Source organism: Aspergillus sclerotioniger (assembly GCF_003184525.1).
Source record: "Aspergillus sclerotioniger CBS 115572 chromosome Unknown BO94scaffold_7, whole genome shotgun sequence".
Lineage (NCBI taxonomy): Eukaryota > Fungi > Ascomycota > Eurotiomycetes > Eurotiales > Aspergillaceae > Aspergillus > Aspergillus sclerotioniger.
This window is the reverse complement of record NW_020290997.1, coordinates 1,028,831-1,050,112: the sequence shown is the minus strand read 5'-3', so window position 1 is coordinate 1,050,112 and position 21,282 is coordinate 1,028,831. Positions and strand designations below refer to the sequence as shown.

The 21,282-nt window shown below is 51.2% G+C and overlaps 3 protein-coding genes across 3 annotated transcripts; 2 read left to right on the top strand and 1 right to left on the bottom strand.

Annotated features, from left to right (window-relative positions):
• The first annotated feature begins 1,103 nt into the window (after positions 1–1,103).
• Positions 1,104–3,730, top strand: BO94DRAFT_512427 (uncharacterized protein). The gene is made up of 3 exons (XM_025609811.1): positions 1,104–1,500; positions 1,808–3,213; positions 3,263–3,730. The coding sequence occupies exons 1-3, from the start codon at positions 1,476–1,478 to the stop codon at positions 3,527–3,529; spliced, it is 1,698 nt and encodes a 565-aa protein (XP_025470074.1). The 5' UTR covers positions 1,104–1,475; the 3' UTR covers positions 3,530–3,730.
• Positions 3,731–6,280: 2,550 nt separating this feature from the next.
• BO94DRAFT_533051 (uncharacterized protein) lies at positions 6,281–7,370 on the bottom strand. The gene has a single exon (XM_025611256.1). It carries the CDS (start codon positions 7,099–7,101, stop codon positions 6,415–6,417), a length of 687 nt encoding a protein of 228 aa, XP_025470073.1. The 5' UTR covers positions 7,102–7,370; the 3' UTR covers positions 6,281–6,414.
• A 7,993-nt stretch (positions 7,371–15,363) lies between these two features.
• Positions 15,364–19,029, top strand: clcA (putative C6 finger domain protein; the record flags this gene model as incomplete). The annotated part of the gene is made up of 7 exons (XM_025607899.1): positions 15,364–16,050; positions 16,137–16,249; positions 16,320–17,732; positions 17,791–17,871; positions 17,936–18,135; positions 18,190–18,742; positions 18,810–19,029. 7 exons carry the CDS (start codon positions 15,364–15,366, stop codon positions 19,027–19,029), a joined length of 3,267 nt encoding a protein of 1,088 aa, XP_025470072.1.
• Positions 19,030–21,282: the final 2,253 nt, after the last annotated feature.

Here is a 21,282-nt window from a genome sequence, read left to right as displayed (position 1 = left end):
GTTCTGATGAGGTTGCTGGCCGGCATTAGTCGCTGGCCTCGGAGGGGTTTAGGCCCCTCACCCCTCGCGTTGAACAACGGCCCTGGGGAGTTTGGGAGAGACCGCCATGGTCAGCATTTTTGCCTTGAAGAAGAAGGGTGGGGTAAGCTTATGGGGATTACAGTCTGTCACATAACGGCACATCTCATCTGACAGGTGAACTGAGATGAACAGAGATGAACAGCCATGAACAATGGCGGATGGAGATGGAAGAAGGAAAGCTGTGCCGGGGAAACTGGAAGCCACGGCACGGGACCGGGTTTCCATTGGCTGGTGGAGATTGGCTGGCGACGCAACCACAGTGGGGCCAATACTCATTTGGGTCAGCCACTGCTAGTCCTGTTTGACCCTAGTGCAATCATGTGCATGCTGAGTAACTTTGCGCTAGCCGGATTGGGAGGAACCATCTTTCAGGCGGATTTGCCAGTTGCCATCATTTGACGGTTCAACGAGGTAAAACCAGTAGAACAACAAAAGTTCCACTTGGATACTGAGATCCTATACTATCTACTACCTCTGTCTATAATTCCAGCATGTACAGGTCTTTGAATTCCAATACACACCCCTTGGCAAAGGAGATAATATTGGGGTGAATTGCCACTGCGGGAATTTGAACCACTGCCAGGGATCAGCCGAATGGTATGGTCGCATGGATCATGAGACGGTGGAGCAGAGTCAATTGCATATCACTTGCGTAGGATTTGGTTCCGAGGCGCCCAAGAATGGGAGAGAATGCTGGGTAGCCATGGTTTGTCCCCAGAGTATTTCCCCGCAAAATGGGCCGGGGAACAGACAGGCACCTGGAACTGGAAGAGGCAAATCGGCAGGAGGTCATCTACTATTACCTTTTCTTTACTGTGTAGTAGATAGTACGATGAAGCGACGAAGGCGAGGATGGGTCCAACTCCACCGGCCGGGGGACTGAAGGCCGTCAGTCGACCCTCAGCAGCCAGCCAGCCATACATAGGTAGCAGTACTAGTACTTGTACTTACATAGCACTCACGGACTGACTAGTCGCCTTAGTTCCTCCACCGTTTCCTGTTATTTCAATGCTTTTGTTCCTCCCCCCCCCCCCAAACAACAAATTATTTATTCTCCATTTATTATTCTTCATTCATCCATCATCAATTTATCCATTCTTCACAATCTCACCATCCACCCTCCATCATCCACCTTTTATACCATCCACCATTTAACCACTCAACTCCCCAACATTCAATCTCACTTTCTTCCCCCGCTGACTGGCCATCATCCACTCAACTCTTGTGCGACTTTCTTTCCACCCCCACCGACCGCGCCTCATCCCATCCCAATTGCATGTGATGCCCGACTCCGCCTCCTTCTAGTGCTGAGCTTTCGCATCGCAACCAGTTCACAGTCCTTTCTTCATTTGCTATATCCCCATTTCCCGCTGTTGCGATCGACTTGATCCGTCATGTTTGGCTGGTGTAGCACCCTGGGTAAGGCTTCCCCCGCACTGCCAACTGCTTTTCCCTTGCTTCCCTTTCACTCGTCTCTCTCCTCTCGTATACTTCCTTCTGCCCCCAATCAACCGTGCAAAAAGGTCATGGATCCATCTGCACGATGATGGTGTGACGGACCGACAGGCCCTGAACCGGTCGCTCCATGTCCGAACGTCTACAGCTTCTCAAGCACTTGCGTCAGCTACCCATTTTGTCCAACATCACTCAGCCTCCAAGCCTGTCAGCCTATTTTACTCCAGTGCGCTCATAAAACAGCCCTTTTCGATACTGACACTTGACGTAGGCCTACCCTCCGCGAGCTCAGAGCCTGAGAAAGAGCGCCGCCCCCCTCCCGCCCCCACACCACTCGATTTCCCCGTCTATCAGCTACCGGAACTCTCGGATAAGGACCAAGATGCATCCCTGTCAAGGCTGAATGAAGTGTTGGCCTCAATTCGACGGCCACAGGACATCAACCCCCAGAAGTTTGAGGCGCTTAACCTAAGACTGCAAGAAAACGTGTCGGCTGCAGATATTGTTCGTCACAATGGGCCAAAGACAGACCCTCCGCTCCCCTGGGAGAACATGTCAGCGCGCTCATCCCCGGTCGATGAAGATGGCTGCCCGATTCTGATGGACAATGGAAATTCATTTCCCTCTCGGGACCGATTCGAATTGCTCCAGAGCGAACTGCTTCTAGACAATGATGATGCTTTCCGAGAGGTAGGCAGACTGCCTCCCCGCGAAGGCCGGGAAAGGGTTCGCGTGGCTCAAACGAGGAAGTTCTGGACGGGCCTGGAGCGGATGGCCCAGTACTGGGATAGCAGCTTAGACGACTACTATGAACGCCCGAAAACCCCAGAGCAAGCAGGAGCAGAGAAGATGCAAATTGATGGGGAGACACAACGATCAGAGGGCCAAGACCAACCGGAGACAACCATGGATATTGACCCAGCGCCGCCAGCACAAGCATCGGATGCCGGTCCAAAAGCGCAGCCAGAGGCCACCCCGGAAATGGTACCAATGTACAAGGGTCGGCGTATAGGATCGGGGAACGAGATGCCAGAAGATGTGCGCGAGGAAACCATTCGAGCATTGACCGAAATGGCCGCATGGCCGTTTGGCTGTCAGGCTGCCCCGCCTATTTCCCCCCCTAGGTTGGCCGTCAAGAACTTGCTCTTCCCTGTTCGACACACGTTCCAAACTGCCCGATCTCCCAAGGACCGTCAGCTGGCGCGAAGCGGGGTCATAGAAGGGCCTATCTTTGCAGCCCAGTGCCGCCCCGAGACCTCATTCCGTGGGCCCCAGGAGGCCCCAGGCTCTGGCATGGGCGAGGTGTGTGATCTGCTCCGTGAGGTGGGTGCCATGCTCTTGACAGCTCAGGAACGGGCGAGGCAGGGGGAAGCCGAGGTGAGGCCAGGCGAAGGCAAATGGTGGACGACCGTGCCCCGATGGGGTGGTGCTTTGAACGATTCCGTGAGCGACTACGAGAAGGAGACCCATGGGGAGGACAAGCTGTCGTCCATGAGTGGATATGCGCGCAAGCGCTCCAAGTACGAGCACCCATTCCTCGCATCACGGCGACCGAGTGCTACGCGGAAATTGAGCAACAGCGAACGGTGGAAGATCATCCAGCCAGGGCCCGGTCTTTGGGATAGACGGATGCGGTACATACAGATTGGGAAGCCGCTGGACAGCGCGTATGACGACGTAAGTGTGCTCAAGTCGGTTGTGTTGTATCAAATACTAACAGAAACAGATCTACCTCTTGTCCTCCATCAACCATCACGTGTCTATTCTCCATCTGCGCGTGCACCGACGATATCTCGAGGTCATTACAAACGGGTCGAGCAACTTCCCGCCGGTAACAGACACCCCGGATCAGCCATGGTATGTGTTACAGCTGCGGCGCACCCGGTGGTACGACCTCTTCGACGGGGGAGACCGGGTCGAGGTGCTGAAGGGGATTTGGCGGATCTTCCACTATCTCCTGCGGCAGCAGCCCGAGACTCAGTTTCTGAACTAGCTGATTTACCGTGCTTTGACATTGCATTTGACTTTGATATACCAATTTGTTTATACCAATTAGTTGGTCTTTGGACAGAGCGTCTATTTTCATGGCATGATCAATGTATTATGAGATAAAGGGTGTGTGGCATTTACTTGACATCTAGATGGATCATACGGAAGATATCCAGTGCATAGTATGCATAGTATAGAATGGCATGGAATTTGTTGTATATTTGCATGCACTGCACTTGTTGCATATTAATGCACACGAGAGATGCCGATGCTGTCTATTCTAGGAAGACTGCCTGTCACCGTCGACAACCGCTGCATGCGATGCCTGGTAAAGAAAGATAACAATTAAAATAACACCTTGATGCACACATATCCATCCATACAGACAGCATGCCCCTATCTACCCACCCATCCACTTACCTCCCCCCCCCTGGATACCTACCTACCTACGCATGTCATCCAAATCCAAATTCCAATCCAGACCGGCCAATCCACCCACACCACCACCACCAACAACAAATCAAATCAACCAAATCTGACACGTACATACTACACGCACACATAAATCCGAATAACCCCAGACATAGGTACATGGCTCGACTGATTTACAAAAACAAATCAAACTGCACTGCACTGTAGACGTGGACAGTGTGTTTCCCTGCCCCCCTCTTCCTGCATCTCGAAGGATTTAGTAACAGCATAGTTAAATACACTAGGTAAGTTGTGTCTATGAATCCGTCTATTTCTCACCCATGACAATATATATAGATATCATTTCCCTAATTATTTTTCTATGTCTGTAATCCGTATACCAAAATATAATTTTTTGATTATACTAGTATGTAGATATCGGGAGACCTTACCTCTACTAGATACCAAGTCGGGAACGGGGAGGGATGTGTGCGTGCTCAGGCCCCGCACGATCATCTGATCGGGAGCCCGTGATTGGCTTATCTGTTGAGTATCTTCATGTAGCCTTTGTATTTGTTTGCGAGGTACATAGGCCTACCTACATAGGTCGTCTGAGGGTCTCTTGATGTGTGTTTTTGTGTGAGGTGATAGATGGTTCCGTTGTGGTGTGTCGGGTGTATATATAGATTTGATGAGTCGATTTGCTTACTGGGTCATATTTATATGGATTTGGGTTGGATTGGGGGAGGAGGGGGTAAGAGTACTAGGTAGTATTAAGTAGTAGTAGGTGATAATATGGAGGGTACATGGGTGGTACTGTACTTGGTAGGAGGCTACTGCTACTACTTTGCTTCGTAGCTAGTATCTACTGTGGGATATTGTAGGGGTAAGTTAGTTACCTTGCTTGCTCCACCTTCCTTACCTATGTATGTAGAATATAGTAGCTACCTACACCTATGTATGTACCTACTGCATGGAGTTACATACAATAAGTGTGTGTAGGTGGGTAGGCAGGTGGATGTAGTAGTACTACATCGAGCATCGCACATAATCCCTACATATTCAAGTAACCACATAGGTGGCAGAAAGATACATACATACAGAGTACCCCATACTCTATACTCCGTACAAAAACTAAGTTATTATCATGAAATAGTCCCAACCCACATAAACGAAGCAGAAAAAAAAACACCCCTCCTAGCAAGTAACCTACCCAGGAAATAACTTCCATGACATTAGTAGCTCCACCACCCCCTACATACATACATACATACATACCTCTACATTAGTCAATCAAATCATTATTATATCACCACCAGCATTAAACCCCCAAAGCGATACCAATACCCCATAATCTAGCAGGCAGAAAGGCAACCACCCAACTCCAACTAAACGAACGTTATCAAGTCCATCATCTACGTAGCCAGTCACACGCCCTCGTACAGTGAGGCTCTCATCTCGGCTCACTCAATATATTTCCTGTCTCGGTTAGAAAGGCTAGTCCAGGACGGACCTGAGCTAGTTTGGTCCGTGTATGTATGGATGCGTATATGTATGTAAGTCGGAAAGTTTATGTGAAGTGTAGCGACTAATGTGGGATATACAAATACTACTGTCTTTCTGAGTGTGTGCTTGGACCTGGGGTCGGATTTCTTCTCCGAGATCACCGTCGTTATCATCGGTTCTTAGTTATTTTTCGAGATTGTTTTCTTGGGTTCTGAGGTTGTGTTTTCTTGAGGGATTAATTACCGTGGTCGTATTGGGCTTGCTTTTCTTTGTGGCCTGTGGAAATGGCTGTATACGTGGATGTGTATAACATCCAATATCCTGGTAGATACTAGGTGAATAGTATGGGGTAAGCACCTTTAGGCGGATCATGGGCGTGGTGATGGTGACAGACGCGAGGATTCGATTACTACCTCACCATTACTATTAGTATAGTCGTACCGACCTGCTTGCTCCGTACAAAGTATACCAAGTATACCAAGTAGCGAGACAAGTCGTAGCAACACATGGCTGCTGATCAGGGGAAGCGGATCGCACACCAGACCAGTCGTACTTTTGCGCCGACCCCTACCCAAGATAGTAAATGGTGGCCGGGATTCTGGTTAGGCAGAAGGCTGGACAAGTACTTCCTGTCCCCTGAATTAATCTCCTGGACAACCCGTAATCTATCTATATTAATCCCGTCGTGCGAGCTAGCCGGGGCGGGTGAAATGACCGAGCCAGGCGAATGGTCAGGTCTCATTATCGAGCGAGCAGGTATAGTATGTATCTGTCTAGTACTGGCGGTTTCAAAAAAAGAAAGAAAAGAAAAAAAAAAAAAAAAAAAAAGAAGAAGAAGAAGAATAAAAAGGATCTAGAAACGGGGCGCTTTGTTTAGATGCTGATCTGCAATTGACAGCTCCGCCATGGGCAGTGGGCACGGTGGTTGACTGCCGTGGCAGTGGATTCCGGATATCCCGTTTGAAAGAATAATCAGGAAAAAGAAAAGCGAAAAGTAAGTCCGTCTCCAACTTCCACCCCAAGGTCACATACCTCAAAGCGATCGCACCGAAACATACTCCGTAGATAGCAGCAGCATGGGGATGTCTGCAAAGATGAATTGCATATGACAGAAATCTTCATCATTGTCTCCAACAATTGCATGTATATGCGCATGTACGTCAGAACGGACTCCTCCGTCCACCTACATAAGCTGTAGGTACGATCATCTCCACTTGGATCCCTGTTAGTTGTCTTTGCGCCGAGCATCTCCGGCACGGCGCGAGGGCTCTGATCACAAAAAGGAGGTTGCGGAGGGTTCCAGACCGGTGGAAATGTGATGAGTCCAGTGGCGTCGAGGAAAAACCGCGCGCGCGCTTCGGCTGGCTCGCATTGGTAGGCTGTCGTCGCGTGCGACGACTTGACACCTGTCGCGATCGACTCGGCTGGCCATGCAATCCAAAGGGATGAGACCGGGCACCCCCCGCAACGCGCTGCTGCTGTCATACCTTCTTCCACCGGGGCATAGAAACATGTCAAACCGCTTCCCGAACCCGTCCAGGCGGCCCGGCCAGCAGCAAGATGGCGGTTCGTATTATTCGTGAGGCTGACTGGAGAATAGTCACCAGGAAAGGCTGGACGAAACTGTCTTACCGTTGACACATTGGACACACAGACCATGATTGCCACTATTGGTGCCCGAATGGGCGCTCGGCCGGTGTCTGTGCATGGGTTGGGGGCATGTTAAGGACTAGGAACCTAGTGGTGGTGGCAGAAACCAAGGAAATACTATGTCAGTTTTCCTCGAAAATGGAGATTACGCATCGCTTCCTTTGAGAGCAGCGACGGTCTTTGTTTTGGGTCTGGGATTAGGGATTAGAAGGAGTTAGTTAGTCTCCTGAGTTGCTGCTGACTGAGGCGGCAGGGGAAGGAGTACCAACTATGTAGTACCTATTAGTAGGGCTGCCAGTCAATATCATACTAAGTGCTAGTAGTATTCCGTACGGAGTATACTGCATACTGTGTGGTAGATAAACCGATAAATACCAAATACGTCGGGGACCTCCAGAACCTGGGAAATGAAATGGAAGGAGCGATCGATGCACATCGGGTTAGCGGGAGTTTGCACCGGCTGTCCGTCACTCACAGCCGCTCCCAATCTTCTTACGTGCAGATATATCTACATACTACTACCTATCTAGTCCATAGGTTTGATAGTGGAGCTGGGCACCACCACCCTTCTAGTATTATAATTCTCTTTCTTCTTCCAATCAGTGTTAATGTGGAGGTTCGACGCTACACAGTACACCACTTGGATTACATAGTAGATAGTGGGAAGTGCCTCCCCTCCGCCTCACGTCATCTCCTACGGAATATGTAAGCCAGGCGACAATGAATCCTCAATCCGAATTACTAGCGGGCAAGGCACATTATTCACTCCCTCCCTGTGCCACCGAACTCGTAGGACGGATTCCCTCCAGACTGCACAAAATGGGTGCACTGCGCATGCACGCAGTAAGATTGGGAGATCGTTCCTGGATCTCTTCCAACCTCTAGATAACCCCTCGCTTACTTGATTTGGGCGATCGCTTAGTCTGGTCGCTCAACCGATCCCCTCGATAAGGTTGGTGTGTAAGAGGTTAGCCGACAGCCTGGGGTTGGAGTCTGGAGTCGCAGGAGACGAATCGCATCATGGGGGCAAGTGATATAGGACAGGTCAGTTTTTGCCACTCGATGGGTATCCTCATAGTACGGGAGTTCTCAGAGCGCGACCCACGTGGTCGTGGTGTACAGGAGATATGATCATTGATCAAGTACATACGGAATAGTAGGGATGACGATACGACAGAGGATTTCGCCTGCATTTGGCTCAGGTCCGACATCTTTTTCTCCATCGACTTCCGTCGAGCTCTTCTCTCCCTGAGGCTATCGATGAGATTGATATGATAAGCAGCCTCACTGCGACGCGTGCTGGACAAAGGATAGGGATCAGCACAATAACGAGGCTTTAGCTCTCCGTAGTTCAAAGAATCTCAAATATCCCCCCCCTCAGATCGGCATGATATCCATCTCAAAGGCTGCCCTCCATCCAGTCCTTCAAAGGACAGGGACTGCCCCATCCAGTAGTCATCTCCGTCCCCATTCCGTAAGTCGCGGGGATGGATCACTGCCTCCCATTTAGTCATGATCCATCCTGCTGACTTGATTCTCGGCGATCGTAGCATGTTGATCGACTTGATATCTGGAGGAAGGTACTACTAGGTAGGTAGGTAGGTATGCTCCCTCCTCCTCTGGCGATGCTGAACTCTAACTGCCAATAAAACGCCAATGAATCCCCAGCCTCACTTTTGGAGCGATCCTACCGCCCAGTAGAATTATGATCCGCTCCGAACCATCCTCTCGGAGTCACAAGGCGGGCAGTCCCGCTGTCACCTCCTCAGCACCAGAGCATCAGAACTTCAGATGGGGGCAGTCGATCCTGACCATTGGTCCTCCAGAAGTCCCGATACGGGCCATATCTGACCAAATGTCGGACCAGCCCGGGAGGTACTGTGTATTGGCTGGCCGCCTGGCACACCTCATGACCTCAGAGTCAGGATACCTACCGGGTCTACTGAGGGGTAGGGGGTCCTTGCTGGGCAAATCATAGCCCTGAGACATGGAATTGATCTGCAATTGGGTCCAGCGAAGATTTACCTGTATCGGCCTAAGAATGGCGCCCGGACCTCGTGATGACTGCATCCATTCCACCTCTTCAGTGGGCAGAGGTTGCAGTGGACTCTTCAGGTAAGTTGCCGACCACCGTGTACGGCACGGAGAACCCCGTCCTCGCATGTGTACTGTTATGCATGAAGGGAAACCGGAGTTCGGCAGTTAATTTACTCTTCATGCCCATGGTGCTTGGACCGGAGGTTTCTGCCGGCAAGGATTTGGGTGTTGCAGCGAGTGGCTTTGTATCGAAACTCTGGCTTTAGTGGTGCTGTCGGTAGCAAAGACATCCAAGCCGAACCACCTGGTCGCTTACCTGCTTGATCTGTGGCCGTTCGCAGAGCAAATTGCCGGGATTCATATCAGGTCGGACAACAGCATCAGCCATCGCCAGGGTTATTCTTCAACCCTGGTGTATCCCATCCAAAGCCACTTCCAATAGCCACCCGGTGTCTACCCGTGTAACTCCGGTACAAAATGTCGGGCGATCTGTCCAGACAGGACAGGGCTATCCCTTGCTTCCGCGCTTGATCATACTGCTACTGTGTACGGAGTACTATGAAGTAGTACGGGGCACAGGATGCACATCATCCGCAACTACCGTAAACTTTGCCAGTCGGCCTAGCCTTGCAGGATCTTCATTCAGAGAAAAGCCTGACTTCGCCGTACAGACGGCAAGTCGGAACGCATCGTCGGGGACGATAGACTTTTTCGGTGGTAGCATAAACCCGTCGTCTTTGACTCTGCTGAACTTTGAAAGACCCAAGACCCAGCAAACATGCCGCCAGCCGATGGCGGGTTCCAGGAGACGGGATCATGGAAAGTCACTAAAATGGCGGATCGACCGAAATGGGGGGGAACCTGGAGAATCCGTTGGCTCTGGCAAGTTCCAATGGGCCACTGTGGAGGGGGCACGCAATTGGCGGTAATGGATCAGGCATGGTGGAATCGGATTTGGGGCAATCTACGGAATCCTCCGTATCCATAGGAAATGATCAAATGGCTGTTGGTCCATGGCGACGGTTGGGGGTACTAGATATGCCCCTGACAATCACGGGGCTTGGATGAGAACAAAGAAGAGAGGAGGGCTGGCAACGGTGGCGAGTCAGAACCCCATACTCTGTAGATAGGTAGGAGTAGTAGTAGAAGTACTAGTAGATAGTAGATACTAGTAATAATCAATCATCAGGTCGGAGTGGCGGACACTTAATAATGGTCGAGATTCATCGCGATCATGCCGTCCACTGCCCCTCCATTTCCCCGAGACCGAGATTATTCCAGCCGAAATTTTGGAGACGGTTAACTTGTTAAGGCCAGGACGGTGAGCGCTTCTTTACTTTACCCCACTAACGAGAATGATCGGGCTGCTGCATTTGCCCGCTCACCACTCACCAGTCGTCTTACCTTGTGGCAGGCTGGCAGCAGCAGGAGTATCTAGCAGCAGGTAGATGATAATAATACTGGCTGGACATTTAGCCTAAGCCGTCAATTCAAGTCTTTCCATTCTGTTCCCTCTTTCATCCTCATTTCCCCCCTTCCCTTACAGACCGGATGTCTTCTCAGGTCTTACCACCAGAGGCTCAAGCAGGTACACGATGCGACCGAGGGTGGCAAAATGGCCATGAAATTTCCCCCCATAGGTAGATAGCTCCCGAGTCCTTTGTACACGGTATGTATGGAGTATACTCTCTATGTAGAAAGAAACTCCTTGTGCTAGGTGACTACAGACTAACATTATTCAGGCTCCAAGATGCGCTCATAATGATGGGTACTATGATCGATTTCGGGTTGGTCTGTTGACATTGTTTGCCGAATGTAATCCGTGATCCGTATTCCGTAATCCGTAATCCGTACCTAACCAGCGACAAAGAATATTAGACAGTTGGGAGCTCGTCCCAAGGTTCTCTTCCGTAAGTTACCGTCCTTCGGACCACCGCGGAGAAGTCAGCGGTTGTCCCTGAGCAGAACCATGACTAGGCGCAGATGGCAACCAGGGAACAACTGCTGTTTTGCTTTTGGCTGTGGGGTCGTGTTGGGTAAATGGGAGGAGAGTAAACAATCAACATGATAACACGTAGGTATCTATCTGTACTCCGTGCTACTCCGTGGTGAATGGTTAATAATAAGGCCGTGGGTGCGCACGACCAAGTATGTATGTATGTATGCAAGTGAGTGACAGGGGCCTCCCTGGATGACCTAATCGCTCAGGTGCGCCGGGTTCTTACTATATCTAGTAGTATCTAGCGGGCGGGCGGGTCGTCCTTCAGAGTTCAGACACAGTCTCGGTAGTATCTATCTAGTAGTAGTTATAGTAGTAGTGATGTCTTGAATAATACTTTATTTACTATGTAGCAGAACTAGATCCATAGAATGATACCTCGGTACGGAGGAGAAAACATGAAGCATAATGGATGAGGATCTTCGCTTCTCCGCCTTTTCGAACGAAGCGCCCATCAGCTCCTTAATCCATGCAGAACTAACTCTACTTGAATCTGCCTGGTGCATATCTGGACGCACGGTATTGGCGTACCCGGTCCAAACCCTTGATTCCAGTGACCAAGTGACACCCGAGCAAGGTAGCAAGGTGGAGGGCGCTCACTGCTCACCGTCTTCTGCTCCTGCGTGGGGCACCATCCAGTCGTTCAGGACTCCTCTTCCCCCCCCCTGGGTCGCATCATGCATACCGCACCCTCTGTTTCGCTTCATACCTACCCGAGTCAGGCTCATTTACCTAGGTCGGTCTCCCTTCCTGATGTTTTTGCTGCCATCAAGTAGACAATGCTTGGCTTTGAATCGCTGTAACCTACCTTCCTAAGGCCTCCTGTCAGACCCCAGCGAAGCAACAAATTGACTTTCAGATCTGAATCCGTTTGGTGAAGACAGGGGAAAGCCCTCCATTATCCCCCCCTCCCCCCTACCCCTTGCCAATAATCAACTGAATTAAGCTGGATCACAAGAGTAGAAAAGGATGGGCACCAACAGACGGAAAGAATGAAGCTGAGAGGCTGTCGGGGTTGACAGCAAGCATGTCTTGAGGGTGTAAACTTCCGTGCTACCGCCTAGTTAAGCAGCCCTTGGGAGGGAGAACTGAAGAATCCTTTCCCATCTGCTGTGGCTGGTCCCTCTGAGTTTCAGTTTTGTCGTTCCAGTGTTCTACGAATCGCCCGGAGTGGCCCATTGATTTGATCAGGCCGATAGCACCGAGTACGTACTCTTCTTGGTTGTCTCCCAGGCTTCCCTTGGGCGGAGACATATAGGTAATCGTGTTCCCCTCAGTTTGCACCGGCCACCGTCACTATCGGCCACCACCACCGCCGATTGATCTCCTCCTCCCCTCGAGATATTGGGCATCGATCATTTCAGGACCAGTTTCCTCCTGGCCTGCCACCACCCCCTCCCGAGGAGAAAGCCGTTCCTAATCGGACCCGACCACCGTCGATTAACCAACTGCCAATGGGGGGTGATTGACGTTGGGTCTGTTTGAGCGCCTCCCTTGATTATTACTATTTACTGTACTCCGTACGATTTCTCCAGCCCACCGTCCATGTGGCACTGAGGAAGACCGGAGCTGATTGCGGGCCCCCAACCGATCAAAAAACCGACGGTACCCAGCCAGTACCTTGAGTTTCCAAGACTGCACACGCCTGTGAGTGGGTTTTCATTTCTTCTTTATTTTGCGAACTTCATTTTAGCCCGTCCTGGTTCAGCTCCAGCTCCAGTTGCGGCTCCACTTTCTGCCTTTTTTGTTTTCTGGTCTGTCACCAGAAGCCAGAGCCGAAACCGAGAGATACCTAGTGAATAACAACCCCCCCAAAAAAAATCATAATAATTTAAAAAAAAGGATCGAAAAAAAAAATTGAAAAGAAAGAAAGAAAGGGAAAAAAATAATAAAAACATAAAATAACAAAAACTAAAAAAATAAAAAAAGCAGGACCGCCCAGACGAATTAGAAAGGCGATCTGTCAATTCTGGTGGCTTGTGTTAATTCATGCAAACCAGGATCCTGGTTCAGGGTTGCCAGACCCAGTCCCATCAGAAGGAGGCGTGCGTCCAAAGGAAAAAGAAGGGAGAAAAGCAGAGGACTACCTAAGGGTAGAAGAAACCGAAGAGAGGAGGGGAACCACGCCCAGCAAGAAGAGCGGAGGAGCGGAGGACAAGCAGCTCACCTGGACTGTCGCCTCTGCCCGTGCGATTATCATCATTGCTGCCATCGTCTGTAAGGATCGCAGGAGCACAGTCGCCCATATTGTCGGTCCGCCTACTTCTCTCTTTCTCCCGCGCGCTCTCTCTCTCGCTCTCCCTCAGTCCTATGGGCCCAATTCCCCCTCCACCAGGGCAAGGAAAAAAAAAGAGGGGCAAGCAGACACACTCTTCATCTGCCACACTCTCTTCAAGCCATATCAGCCTCCGCTTGTTTGGCCGTTTGCTTGATAGTTCACTTTCTTTGTCACAGCGCGCTCATTATTATTATTATTGACGAGCCCTCAGTTATTTTATCCTTCTATCACCCATCCCTCGTCATCGTCATCGTTCTTCCGAGTTTCGATCCCGCCTCTCTACCCCATCCGATCCGTCAATCCACTTACTACTCCCAGTAGTCTGACTCTGCCTGTGGCCCTGTGAACGAACACTGAACAGGTTAACTTTGGTTCCTCCCAGTGACCGGACGGGAACGCTTCCATTTCGTCCTTGTTCAACCTGCTCTTTCGAGTTTAATTCCGACAAGGGTTCCATCGACTTCCTAAGTTCCTAGACACCCGGCCGTCTTTTGGAACTCCCTCCGAATCCCTCGACCCTTTTTCCTTTTTCCTTTCTTATTAAGGAAAAAGACGCCCGGCAGAGCGCTGCTGCGCTGCCCTTCCCACCGTTCGATCGACCTTTTTGCACCGGGCGACCCGACAGCTTGGCTTAGCTACCTTAGCTACCACTAATCCCTTTTACCTATCCTCCCGCTTGATCGGAGAGCGCAAGACAAGTGCCAAACCCGCCCGTGGTATTTTATTTCCATTTCATTCATCCTTTGGGCCACTGGAGACGACGCTTGTAAGTATGTATCACTTTTTTTGTTTTGTTTCTTTCTATCTTTTTATTTTTATTTTCGTTTACTCTACTGATAATATTCCATCTTAATTTGTTGTATTTTTTTTTTTTTTTTGGTCTTTGATGTTTCCCCCCCTTTTGACTCGGCCGGTCGTTCTAAAACCCTTGTTATTTTTTTTGGTACCGATATGAGAATCATGTTCCTGGCTGTCATCCGTTCAGTACTGCCCTTCAGAACCCCCAATGGCTCTGTTGATGTGCGTGGCGAGGCCATGTCGGGTTCCATGAATCCCCATTGTATACTCCGGGCACCAGCACCTACCTACACTAAGGTGCCTACTATCCATTTACCTACTGGGGTCGACGGTGGTGATTGACCCTACTTGATTCGGCAGCTTGCACAGTGCCAGGGTCGGCGTGTCCACTCGAGGCATTGATTGATTACCTTACCGTGCTTAGTCGCGGCGCGGATCCCTTCTCTTTCGCGCCCCCTCCCCTCCCCTCCCTCTTGCTCCCCTGGCCAGTCGGTATACGCCTTAGTACTCGGGCACTATTACCGCGGCGTCGTTCTTATATGATCATCCTCTTATATTTCTTCATCGCATTATTGTTGTTATTACGAAACACCGCCTTTGCTTTGCCTTTCTCCCCTCATCCGCTGCTCCTGCTGCTGCCATCATTGCTTCCACTGTCTTTCTGTTATTACTATCTAACCATCTATCTGCTGTCACCTACTCCGCTCCGCCTTCCCCTACTTACCCTCCCCCTCCTCCCCTCCTCCCCTCCCCTCTTCCCTCTCCTCTCTCCTCTCTCCTGTCCTCCTCTCCTCCTCTCCCCTCTTGGTATTGGTGTGTCTTGGTTCGCTGATCGCTTGATCGTTTTTAATCCCACACCCGCTAACTATCGGAAAGCTACCGGCTTGTTTCGTGCGACAGCCTCTCTCTCGCTCATCCCTCCTCTACCCCTCCATCCTTGCGCGGGCCTATTGAGGGGTGAATCGCGGCGGCCTTTTATGCCGAACGGGAGCCAGAACCTGGCGGGCCTCCGAACAAAGAACCACGAAACACCATCATAGTCCCGTCCATTCCCCGAACCGGAAACTTTGTGCGTTCCCACGTCCCACCCACGGCCGCTCCGGTCGCACAACACGGTATTAATAGAGGCTTGTCTGGGACGTCATGTCCTCCTGACTGTATGACTATCACACTCAGTCGACCGTCCACCGTGGATCTGCGGCAGCCTGGAGTTATTGGCCGTAGTCACGGACCCTTGGCCGCCGAGGTCATCCCCATCGACGATAAGCAGAGATTCCTCCCGGCCAGTGCTGGTCCTCCATCTCCAATGCATCGCGTACCAACTCTCGACGGATCGCATGGTCCGCCCAGTGCGCCGGCAGTCTACGAGCAGCCATGGCGCCCTCCTCCGTTTCCTCCCTCTTATGACGCCCACCCCGCGGAACCGCGTCGCACAACCAACGCTCCTCCATCCACATTACCTCCTCACGGGTATCCGGTGATTCCCAATCGAGAGCTACCGCAGCTTCCACCAGATGGCCCTTATAGCCGACAAGGCAGTCTGCCTGGCCCGGCGCATACCCCCCCGGAGGCTCCAACCCCCCATCCAAACTTTCGCCCCATGAACGGAACCCCTCATGAAGCAGTTGCCCACTCGGCGCCTCCCGACTACCGACCGCGGATGTCTTTTCCACCCCAAGAGTCCCACAGCAATGGGGACCCTCTACCCCCCCCGCACTCATTACCCCCGTCCCAGTACTCCACTCCCGTTCCGCCTATGTCGCATACTCCTACGCCGTACGATTCAAGCTATTACGGAAATCAGAACTTTGGGATCCGTCAACGGAAGGCCGCTCGAGCGCAACAGGTAAATCCCCATCCACTGGAAACAAAAGGACCGAGCCCTTTTGAGGAAGACCCTGGCTGACTGGTCGGATCTTGCTACTTTGGAAGGCCTGTGATCAATGTCGAACGAGGAAGGCCAAATGCGATGAAGGCCGGCCCGCTTGTAGCCATTGCAAGGAAAACAATTTGATATGTGTTTACAAAGAAGTTCCCCCTCACAAGTCCGTGAACCAGCATCTGTTCCCCATGTTTCATCATGGGCCAGTGGGCATGCGCTGACGACAGACACAGGCAAGAAAAGGCAACCCAGCTTCTCTTGGACCGCATTTCCCAATTAGAAGATGGGCTGAACGAGAAACTTGAGCGAATCTCTACTCTTCAGGTGGAGCACTCCAACCGAATCTCTCAGATGTCTACATATCCTCGGCTGAAAGAGTCCAAGGTCGTAAACAGCAAAGAGCCAGAGAAGCAAGCGCTTCCCCGGTCACAAAAGGCGGACATCTCCGATATTTTACAAAAGACGGAAACCAAGGAAGAAGACATGAACGCGATCGTGGGCGAGGAGTTGGAAAGGGTCGAGGGGGAAGGGCTTCCGCAAGGTGAAGACGGTGACCTTTCGATACCAGTGGAGCATACCACTGCGGCGCACAAGCTGCTCTCGTGGGGGTCTATCAAGACCCTTCTTGAACCGAGAGAGTATGACGATGATTACGTTATGAAGCTGGAAGAGGAGCGGGGATTGATCCTTGTCTACGGCCGCGGCGAAGGCCATGACACTAGCGAGAGCCCAGCCATGGCATTCCATGCTTCATCTCACCCCCACTGGGACCAGTCTTACCCCAACGATGCCTCTCCTAGCGGCCAATGGAATTCCAGCGCAAACCAAAACGGCACCCATCTCAAAGTGCTGCGACCTAGCATCGATGATTTTGGCATGTTCAGCACAGACCCAGAGACCGTTCGTCACTACCACAAGAGCTATTTGAATCACATGCATAAGCTTCATCCATTTCTCAACCAAACCGAACTGATCGGAAGGATCGAAGCATTCATCCAGAAATATTGCCCACAGCCAACCGCCTCGAATAACACCAACCCCGCGGACCTGCCACGGGGTGCGAAAAGGAAGCGTTCCTGCGAAGTGCTACAAGGTGCAGGATGCGACATGCAATACCCTCCTGGTGCCAAACCCGACCGCCTCAGCCCCACTCCGCGTGTTGAGAAATCGCTCGAAAATGCCATTATTCTCTTGGTGCTCGCACTTGGTAGTATCTGCGACATCCGGGGTGCTATCCCGGGCCCAGTTACTGACATACCGGTGGACTTCCGGAAGGAGCGGATCCCTGGACCCTCCACACGCAGTATGCTTTCACCGGCGGATACTGAATCGCTTCTTCAGTCGCAGGGGAGCATGTTTTCTCAAGGAAACCCTCATTCTTTCTCATCAGCAGACGGTCAGAATACTGGTTTTGATCGGTCCTCATTTCCGGACAATCGCCATTTAAGAAATGTAGATGTCATTCCTGGTTTGGCATATTATGCGTATGCTGCACAGATTCTCGGGAGTCTACAAGGCGCAAATGGGCTGTATCATGTTCAGGCATCCTTGCTAGCAGGCCTTTACGCAGGACAATTAGCGCATCCTTTTCAGAGTCATGGATGGATTTATCAAGCGGCCAGATCGTGCCAAGTGCTTGTTCGATCGTATGTTGTGTCTCCATGTCAGAAACTACATGTGGAGTTGTCTTCTGACCAGATCCAGGAAACGGTACGAACAGATGAACGATGGCCCTCTCAAAGACCTGTATGATTTCGCATATTGGACCTGCCTCCAATTAGAGAGGTACGCATGCCCACTTTGAATTTCTCTCTGCACCTTACATGAGACTAATGGGTTGGTAATACAGCGATATTCTTGCCGAACTTGATCTCCCGGCCAGCGGTATATCTCGCTCGGAAGCGCGCATTGCCTTGCCTAAGGGTCGGACTCTTTCTTTGCCAAACGATGTTATGGCTCCAACTACCATGATGATGTTCTTCTATTCCGCTCAGATCCACCTGAGAAAGGTTCTCAACCGTGTCCATACTGACTTGTACAAAGTTGAAAGTGAGTTGATCTCAATTGGCTGGAACTCTGGGCCTTACTAACCCTCCACTGCAGAACAAGGTAACAACGACAAATGGTCTCCAAGCGTGCAAGAGATTCTGAGCATGAATCTCGAGCTATGGAGAAGTAGTTTGCCTGAGGTGATGAAGTGGAAGGACACGGATCCTCCACATGATGACATTAACGTGGCTCGGATGCGAGCTAAATACTATGGCGCGCGGTATATCATCCATCGACCGCTCCTTTACCATGCGCTGCATTTGAACATTAGCGGCGAAAGTGGTCGATCGGCGTCGGTAGACTCACCTACGGAATCTGCGATGTCGGGCCCGAGATCACAACAAGTTTCCCCTTCACTACCGCACAGCCAACGGGCCATTGCTATGGGGCGATTGTCAAGTGATGCTGGTCCAATGGCTCGAAGCGCTCCCACCCCAACCCCGACTCCGGGAGGCGCAACATGGGCCCCCTTCGCATATCGCGATCTCAACCCAAAGCTGCGAAGAGCGTGCAAAGTATGCATAGACTCCGCCATCTTGAGCACCGAGGCTTTTGATGGCATTGATGGTCGACCGGTGGTGACTAACATCTTTGGAACAGCCCACGCGTAAGTGGAAACCTGGCAGACTCCTCTATGGTGGCGACTGTTACTGACAATGATGCTGTTTTACTAGGCAATTCGGTAATATGCTGGTCTTATCGGCTACTTACATGTCTAGTCTCTCCGAGCTGGTTGATCGGAATGACCTCGAGCGATTGCTCAAGCGGACCATCCGCTTCCTCCTCCAAAGCCGCGAGATCTCACCCAGTTTACGTGCCGACGCGAAAATTCTCAGCGAGATCTATGAGAAAATATTTGGAGAGCCCGCGGGCATTCTTGCTCATTACGATTAGGGACATCAGCGTGCCCGGGCTGTCATCGGGGCACGAATTCTGCCTGATAATCATGAGATTGGTTTCTGTTATTCTTCGCGTGGAATTGCAGGTCCATACATACCGCTGGGACAAGGTCGTCCTGGCGTCTTTCTCCCCATAATACTAGAGCACACCCCCCCTGATCCGGATTTTTATACAACGTGTTATATACGGGGGGATGGGTGTGGTGGCTTATTGGTTCTGTTCCCCTTGTTGATAATTGGTGGTTTTTCGCAGCGTCTGTGATATGCATCTTTGTTCATTGTCTCCTGCATGTGAAGGGAAGGGCGGATATCTGAGATTTACATCATGGTCATCATATGTTGGCAATCATTGCTTCCAACCTTTTGGGCTTGCGGTGGGGCCTATTTTTGCTTTTGGAGTTTTCCGTGGCGTCGACTGACTGCATCCAGCCCTTTGGGGGGGTAGGACATGGATTGGGAGGGATATCTGATTGCATTTCAGCGGATCAAGGATGAACCCCGCATACATTACATTATTACACCCGAGGATCCCAATGGACGGCCGTACAGTGCATGCATGGTTTCTTTCAGGTTGACTTTTCGTATTCTGGGTATTTTCATTGGGGAGGGGGACTAGATAGGTTAGGTGCTACCTCTTTGCTCCAGCTGTTCTCCATGGCTTGTTTGCGACACCCTGGCGGACATCCACCATGCATGAGGGGCCGGCCATGAGTGGTGTTCGCCCAGAGCGTCCAATGCACTGGCGGCCCGATTGGGACCAATGTTTGATTTACCCCGAGCATATGATTTACACCTAGGTAGGTAGGTAGGTATTGTCATTGGCCAGCGGAGAAGGGAATGATTGATCCCCTCCTACCGACGCCCAACGGCTAGTGGTACTCCCGAATGCATAAAATACCCCGTAAGGACTTCCCACTTGGGGGAGGCGACATTTGAGCCCTGCACGACATACCTACACGCCGAAAGCAAGTGGAGTCGGTCGGGAATGCATACGGATTAGACATCGGGTGCTCGATGTACCCACATTTGTGTCGCTGTCATCCGCCGTGTTGAAAATCGAGTCGATTGTCGGGCGAGAGATGGTGACATTGCCGACCCGTACGACTGGAGCCAGGTGGTGGCGGCGGTGGTGCTGGCTCGAAGTGCGCTGTTAGGTTTACTTACTTCAAGAGCAATATTTCGACCCGGGATCAGTTAAAGAAGGCTATATCCAAGATATCATCATGCTGTTCGCGTCTGTAGTTGCTTCCAGCCATGGGGATGGGGGATCACACAACATCGCTTGCCCAGGATCCTTTTCTCACGAAGACCGGCATATCTCGTTACTGGACTCCAATCCAACGGAGGTACTTGCGCCATGTTGTGATGTCGCGGTTGTTACGATGGGGGTGATGACTTGGACAGATGATGTGGATGTAGATGGAGATAAGGACTGTTGATGCTGCTGTTGTTAGTAGGAACCCGTCCTATCTGCACACCTCCGGTGACTAGTACTAGTTATGTCCTGCATGCCGCTGGTGTCTTGTCGGTACATGTTGCTGGAACCACTCCAATCGACTGTTTAGTAGTAAATCACGGGGGTATATGGGAGAGACCAAAAATGCTTCTGGATAGTTAGAATTCTCTGAAGAGTGTGGACAATCTACTAGACCTACCTATACTACACAGTACCCATCTGGAGGAAACAATAATATGACGTATCAGCACGAGTTGAATGAGTGGGTGACAGCCACTGAACAGGCCCAGCCGCGTCCAGCCAGCCAGCCTCTTTGCTGGGGCTCGGCACGTGCCCCCCGGCGGCCCCCAGCCTCACCGCGAGTTTTCCTCTCTTTCTTCCGATTCCTTCCCATTCTTCCCTCTCGCGGTAGTAAATTGCATACATTCCTCTACTCCGTACATCAACTCCGTATACATCTCAGATCTGATGAATGCTGCTGCCATCATGCCCTCCCGCATCTGACCGATCGATATCTACCTACCCCACATTCCTTTGCCCGTCAGTAATCAGGTCAGTGTTCAGCTCATCAATAATAATCATAATATGAACAAGGACTCGCTCCGGCCTCGTTCATCGCGCCCCATCCTTGTCCAGCACGCTAGGCCCAGTTAGTGGCGGATTGTCTGGAGCAACCGACGCTGCTCAGTGCTCACTGCTCACAGTCTCTGAACTCTGGAGGCTGACCTTGTCTCCGCTCGCTCCAGTTGGGACCCTCCGACTCCCGAGAAAAAAAGAACCACGGTTCACTTG